Below are 7,500 nucleotides of genomic sequence, written 5' to 3' on the forward strand. Positions count from 1 at the left end.
CACAGATCCAAATCTACCCATATGTACCACGTTCATGTGTGCTGTACACGCACCTCCACCTTGTAGTAACTGTCGACTGTACATCCCGACCAGGACACAAACCGCACTGCACATCTCCTAAGTGGCTTCAGCTCTCAAGCACTCCAACGGAACGCCTGGCTTTGCTAGCGATGACCAATTGCCGTCGATACAACGATGCACCCAGTGTTTAACCTTAAAAAAAACTTAATTCACATTTTAAAATTTGATTGTTTCATTGAATTGTCATCAAATCCCGCTGTTTATTTTAAGTTGCTGTTTCCGTGTATTTGTCGTGGAGTTTGAGTATAAACCCCTTGTGCTATGCATCCACCTGTTCCATCGCTCTGGTAGTTCTGCCAATGCTAATCCTGTGCGCACGATTATCTCTGACGATCACGTGTCCGCCTCCTGAGGAAAACCGTTCGGCTATCCCAGCCGAGTCGGTGTTAACTGCCCGCCAACCACAATTGGGTCAGGAGGATTAACCTGAACCGCCAGACCCGTGCTAACATATATAAACACATATATATATATATATATATATATATATATATATATATATGTATATGTATATATATATATATATATTAACATTATACATCTATATATTAATACTGAAGGACCAATTTTGTGCTCCTCCTTGCGGTCGTGTCACATTTTTCTCGGTACTGTGACCTGGACTGAAAGAAACTTCGTACCTGTAAGAGTGCATCACACCGAGTGGCAATTGTCAAACTTCAACTCTGAAGCAGAATAAACACTTTTTGTTTAACATTCGTTTACATGGCGACGTGTGACGTCACCGCTGAGAGGCGTAAGGACGTCATGACATCATCGGTCATTCACTGACATCATTACGTCTGTCGTCGACAGACCGTTACCACCGAGAGGTGTAATTCCACTCCTCGAAAATAGCATCTGCAATGTAAAACCCTCTTCTTCACATGCTGACGACCTCAGAATGTGAATTTGACACAAAAATGTAACAAGAAACATTGTATCTACATATTAATACTGAAAGACCAATTTTGTGCTCCTCCAAGCGGTCGCGTCACGTTTTTCTCGGTACTGTGACCTGAGAAGTTTTGACACGCTGTTTGTATGTCAAAGTAGACACGTGCACAAATTAGGGGACTTCTTCACAAGGAGTAGTGTACACCAAAAATGTCGTGTACAAGGACGTTTTGTAGGCCTCATTCGGTAAGGCCATGGAGTACATCGACTGGGATCCGGCTCTTCCAAGAGCCGCCACTGGTTGTCATATTGGGCTCATGGAACGGAATCCGTCTGTGACGGGGTTTCGGCTAGCACATATACAATGTGTGTGCATGCAATGTTAATCAAAGTTCTATCACCGCAGGCAGGTCGGTGGTCTTCCTGTCTTCTACCGTCTCCTCTCCGGTCTCGCCGCCCCCTCCCCCTACTCTATCTGCGATTTGTCCCCACCACATTTCCGCAGGGCGCTCAAGGTCCGCCAACAACCCCCTTCTGGTAAAACTACCGAAATCACAAATCACTGCTCACCTTCACTCTTTCATTCCTCTTTTTTTTCCACCTTTGGAAAAAACCCCGTCACTTTGTTCAATCCCATTCTTCCCCCAGGCCTTCAAAACAGCTGTTCACCACCACCTATCATCCACCATCCAAATCCTCGATCTTTTCTACCCCTGTTAATCCACCCCAAAAACAACCTCCTTCAAATTCCCTGCTTTCCTTCCTGAAAGTCCCAGTAATGTCCATCTTGTATACCCCATGTTCCCCACCCCATCCCTCTCCCTTCCACAGATCTTCTAATGTCTCTGTTCCCCACTGTTTTGTCCTTCCCACTCCCATCCCTCTTGTCTCATGCCCCCATGTTGTGCGTTGTGTGTTAGCTCTGATACGAGCCTCGACAAGGTATACAAAATAAAGTAGAAAAATACAAAGCACTTTCAACCAAGATGGGCAATTGTACAATTCTGCAGAATTGCAATAAAAATATTAGAGCACACCCATGTAACTCTCATTAAATGCCATTCATTTTGATTTACATGCAGGTCGTTGATCACAAAAATGGAAACGCTCATGTAAAGTCACTTAATAGGGCATTGGGGCAGAACGGCCTGAAATATATACAGTATATATATATGTGTATATATATATATATATATATATATATGTATATATATATATATGTGTATATATATATGTATATGTATATACATATATATATACTGTATATTCTTCCACGAGAAAGTCCATCACCTCACACCTGTTTGATGGAGGTAGAAAATGCTAAACGCTGTCGCAAGCGTTGTTTCAGAATCGTCCAGAAATGCTCGATTTAGTTCATATCCGGTAACCAAGAAGGCCATGACATTTGGATAGCATCAGTGTCATGCTCATCAAACCATTGACATTGCGAAACCACACGTGCTCTGTGGATGGGGCATTGGGGGTCTCGTCTTGCAGCCACGCTCGCCATAATCATCGGCAATCAGGCCTGTGCAGCATTTTTATGCATGACCCTAAGCATGCTGGGATGTCATTTGCTTCCTTAACACATGGGACACACCTGTTTGGAAGCTGTTTCTTGGTGTCCCTCATTTACCCTGGTATTTCCAATTTTTTTTTGTTCTCTTTTTCTTCACAATTCGCTGCAAAATTGGCATGATAAACAAAACCGGCCAAAAGTCTTTATTCCTGATCGTCTTCGCAACAATGATTTCTGACTTGTACTGCTCTAAATCAACATGTTTCATTTCAACCAAGTTGTCTTTTATTATCCTTGCCAGAGGAGAGGGTATTGCGTTGGAATCCCTTTGTTTGTTTGTTTGTTTGTTTATTTGTCTGTTTGTTTGCACAGAACTTTAGTGTTTTCTCCGCAACCGCTTGTCGGATTGAGACAAAATTTTCACCATAGGAGCGACAACTGTGGAATGTTTTAATGATAATTATGACATCATAAGTCACGTGGTGTGGTGGCCATGTTGAAAAAACTTTTGGACTTCCATATTTCTGGGAACCATACCAAGGAAATAATTAAAACCTGGCACACGGTAAGCACTCCACATGGGGAATGTGTGATTTGTTTATGTCATAGGTGCTTTCGTTATGACGTCATAATTGCATATGTAGTATGCTGCATCCGATCAGTATCAAAAATTTTGACAGTCATCTCGGGATAAATTGGTCCACAGAAAAAAAATTGATGATGTCATTGGTCACATGATTCAGCAGCCATATTGTTTTTTAAAACCTTCAAAAATCTTTTTCTCTGAAATGCCTTTACAGATAGAGGTGAAACTCTACATGCATGACCTCCTGTCCATGAGGAAAAATAACGGTTCACACATATGATGTCATAAATCACATGGTTTGGCAGGCATGTTAGGTTTATCCTAAAACCTACAAAAAATATCTTCTCCAGAATGGCTGAACAGATAGAGGGGAAACTTCACACAAATGTTCCCCAAGCCTTGGGAATACCAGGGTACTCATGAATAATTGATGTCACATGTTTTGGCAGTCATATTGGATTCAGCGAAAATCTTTGGAAAAAAATATTTATCTTTAACTGCTTCATCAATCGACGTGAAACTTCACAATTATGATCCAGTAGTGATGGAGAATATATGTTTTAAATTTCAACCTAATCAGACACATGGTCTGGTAGCCAGAATTATTTATTTATTTTGATCTGGATTATTTTTGATTTTTGGTTTTTTTGAATAAGGCTCATTTGGCTGTGCCTGGATGGGTTTGATAGTCGAGCAGTAGCAGCTGAAATGTAAATCCTATCCAGGTTCCTCCTTATGACTTCATCTTTGCTTTTTGCTTCTTCTGATTTTTGCTTGTTTGGGTTCCTTCTGATTACTCCAATGCAGGACTGCACCTATTTGATCTTCCAATTGATTTGAATTGAATTTATTTTAATCCCATTCTAAATTCAATTGAATAATAATAAAAACGTCATGTGTCAGGGTCAGGTGCCTGATCAAAACCGGGTTGCGTCAAAGCGAGACGTCTGGATACCCAGTCATCACTACCAGCGGTTATAAAGTGGCAGTTCTGGTTATGTCCCATTAATTACAATAACACACCAGTACACAAACACCACACAAAATACACCGCAAAAAAGTCCTGGTGAGGGTCAGCAATCTCTGATTGCTCTTTTTCTTGTTATGGAAAAGAAATGCAACTACTTTATTTTTGCCTCCAAAGATATCTTCTTTTTTTGTCGGTTTGGTTAAGTTTTATCCCAGCTGGTCAAACATGTTTTTTTCTTTTGTTATCCTGATAGAAATCCTCAAACAGTATCAAAAGAAAGCCCTTGCATCTGACAGAATGGTGCAGGGGTAGAGCTGTTGAGCACTTACTTTTGAGCTGCTGAGTCTGGGTTCGTTGCTGATGAGATTATGATAAATTGTAGGGTTGGTGCTTCTTCGGCAAGGAGTTGCATTACAACGAATTAGTTGTGAGTGTCTTTCACAACTAATATCTGCCAAGCAAATACAAGTCCAAAACTCAACCTCCCATATGAGGGATGATGCAATCACTGATGCAATGACTTGCCTGCAAGGTATCGAACAGTTTATAATTGGGTCAGGAATCAAACACAAACCAGACAGCTCAAAGGCAAGTGCTATCTCCCTTTTGGACAGTTGAAAGGCAATATACATATCTCAGACATTCTGTCTCTGTCTGTCTCTGTCTGTCTCTTTGGTTTCTCTTTCTCTTTTTCTCTCCTTCTCTCCTTCTCTCCTTCTCTCCTCTCTTTCTCTCTTTCTCTCTTTCTCTCTTTCTCTCTCTCCCCCTCTCTCTTCCCTCCCCTCTTGCCTCTTCCCTCCCCTCTTCCCTCTTACCTGCCCCCTGCCCCCCCGCCCCACAGGCTGTATGCAAGTTACATGACACTTTGCACTTTTTGTGGGCTGGGTGTTTTCCAGTGTTTCGAGGGGGTAGGAAGCCGACAGTCATGTGACACCATCTTCATGGGCACAGCCTTCTTGGATTTCCCTTCACCATGACAGGACATGTCAATTTAGAACAACCTTGCTTTGAGTTGAATTTCTCCAAAAATGGTGCAGGTGCTGTTTTATATCTTGAAATTGAAGCTACGAATGGGAGTTTCCGAAAGGGAGAAAGCAGGAAGTTCAACGATTTGTAAAAGTTGGAGGAAGATGAATGTGCAACACTTTCTCATTGACTGGGTTGTCCTTTTCCAACGATTATCTTAATAATAAATTGCAGAATGGAAGCTGATAGAAATGGGAAAAAGGTGACATTGCTCCCATTTATCGTTGCGTTTTTTTTTTTAAGATGGGAGGGGTCACGCAAAATGTCATCTGGAATCACATGGGGAGGGTGGATGTTAAAAAGAAACTGCCAAATAAGTCACGTAGTTTGTATCCAGCCCCTAATGATATCATAACTCGTGTAGATGGTCTAATAGCTCCATGTGTTTAATCAAATGAAACTATTTATTTTACAGATTCTAGATTTGATGGCCTCAACGTATTTTGGAAGAGCAACTTCGACTCGACTTATGCCGAGCTTGCAGAAATTGGAAGGTACGTTCAATAACCTTCTCTTTCAACTACAAGAATGCCCCTAAAGCTCCATTACCCATCGTCTTCTTAAACGAAACTTGATTTTTACGTAGCCCTCTCACCGACCTGCCAACTCCAATGGTGTGATACAATAAATGACATTTTCATCTCATCGGTTGCCTTTGTACTTATTAAATAAGTTTGTTATATATTTAAAGACCATAAACGCATTCCCTTTTTGTACGACTCGTGAAGTTTTATCGATTGTGATACTGTCCACAATAAGATGCATTTTATTCATTTGATCGACATTATTTATTAAATAATTTTTTTGCATTCCCAAGTTCATAAACCTCGTTGTAATTGTTTTATGCACAAAGATATCTCATTCTGTGCATTTTCATCAGCCATGTTTTGCTTCTTCAAGGGGAATAGTTTCTTCTTTAGATTTTTGATCTGCTCAATTATCGTCTGAAAAACAACATGCATTCATTGATATTTTTCATGGATGATGTCAGAGTGATTTTTGTTGAGTAAATGTAAGTGGCATTTTTGGTGTTATCCCTTCTTCAAAGCAAGAGAGACATCAAAGGCCTCTTCCCATTTTTTTCTCGTGGCAGTTAGCGTGCAGCTCTCAACATTTTATTGAGATAATTAATTGTCCTTGTTATTCTGCCGACACAGACCAATTTTAACCTTAATAAAGACGAGTTTTCAATCGATGAATATTGTTCTTGTATTTTCAACAATGTTTCCCTTCCAGGGGTCGTTTTTCAGTGGTACGTCGTTGCTTACAACGTGGTTGTCCACAAGAGGTGGCAGCAAAGTTCGTGAGCAAGAAGCTGAGACGCAGGGAGCAAGTTTCGCATGAGGTTGCGTTACTGCAAAGCCTGAAGCACCCACAGATCCCTTCGATCATTGACACCTACGAGACGGCCACCAGCTACGTCCTCATCACAGAGCTGTGAGCGAATGAACTGTCATTGAAATCATCCGTTATTGTTACCCCCTTGATCTTAATGAACACACTCGATGGTTATGCCTTTGCAGGTCGATTTTTGCATTGTTTGCATGTTCTAAACAAGATGTGTACAGAATTATGCTCAGCTTTTCTTGGTCATTCTCAATTTTGTTTTTTAACCTCGTTACTGGTGAACTCGGTGGCTTTATGGTTTGAGAATACGCTCTGAGTCGAGGAAGTCAGTAGTTTGAAGACTCGAAGCACAACTGAGTCATAACAAAGAGTTTTTTAAAATGGTACGTGCTGCTTCCTTACTTGATGCTCAGCATTCAAAAAAGGGATAGAGCATGGACAAATAACCATCTGTTGGCAATCATAGCATATGCCTTTATGGGCTGAGTGGCTTCCTCTTTTGTTGAAGCTCATTGTGTTATTATTTTTATTTTTATTATTAGTATTATTATTATTGCTTTTTTAAAGGGACAAATAAACTTTCAGCAAGAGAGTTTCCTTCTTGTTGATACAATGCAGACAGCTGACTGCAGCACAAAGGTAATTAATTATCTGATAAAACCTGTCTATGATATATTCAACCATAAATTTACAAATAACTCATGGTGGACAAAAGGAAGGACCTATTGAAGTCCATCAGTGTTTTCCATCATTAATCCTTGCATCGCTTTATGTCGCACCCATATTACCCCTGATACACACACATTAACAGTCACAAAAGTGACTAAAATTCAAGACGTGAAAATTACTGCTTTCCCTTTTCTCAGTGTTATAGGTATGCTCATACGTTTATTCCTGGAGTGTGCTGTGCATGTGGTTCCCTTACGTTAAGTTCAGTGAAGTTGACTGTCATTGAAATGTCAGAGCTGAGGTTCTTTCCTCCTGAATGTTTTTAGTTGGCCGTTCTATTTGCATTGACAAATCCCAACGACATGTTTCTCTTTGGCTTAACCTTCAATCCGCAGCATTCCAGATGGC

At 40.6% G+C, this 7,500-nt stretch overlaps 1 protein-coding gene across 1 annotated transcript in view; it reads left to right on the top strand.

The window, feature by feature from the left end:
* The window catches only part of LOC147027501 (triple functional domain protein-like), a gene marked incomplete at its 3' end in the record, with an annotated part of 489,834 nt that overhangs the window by 481,713 nt on the left and 621 nt on the right, over nt 1-7,500 (top strand). The window contains exons 57-59 of the mRNA XM_085876518.1: nt 5,492-5,570; nt 6,313-6,513; nt 7,488-7,500. The exon at nt 7,488-7,500 is cut by the window's right edge and continues 126 nt beyond it. Of these exons, the coding sequence (XP_085732644.1) occupies nt 5,492-5,570; nt 6,313-6,513; nt 7,488-7,500 (293 nt within the window). The remainder of the gene's footprint in view (nt 1-5,491; nt 5,571-6,312; nt 6,514-7,487) is intronic.

The sequence above is a fragment of the Eptatretus burgeri genome, chromosome 4 (genome assembly GCF_056783735.1).
Source record: "Eptatretus burgeri isolate ZD-2024b chromosome 4, Ebu_testis_v1, whole genome shotgun sequence".
Lineage (NCBI taxonomy): Eukaryota > Metazoa > Chordata > Myxini > Myxiniformes > Myxinidae > Eptatretus > Eptatretus burgeri.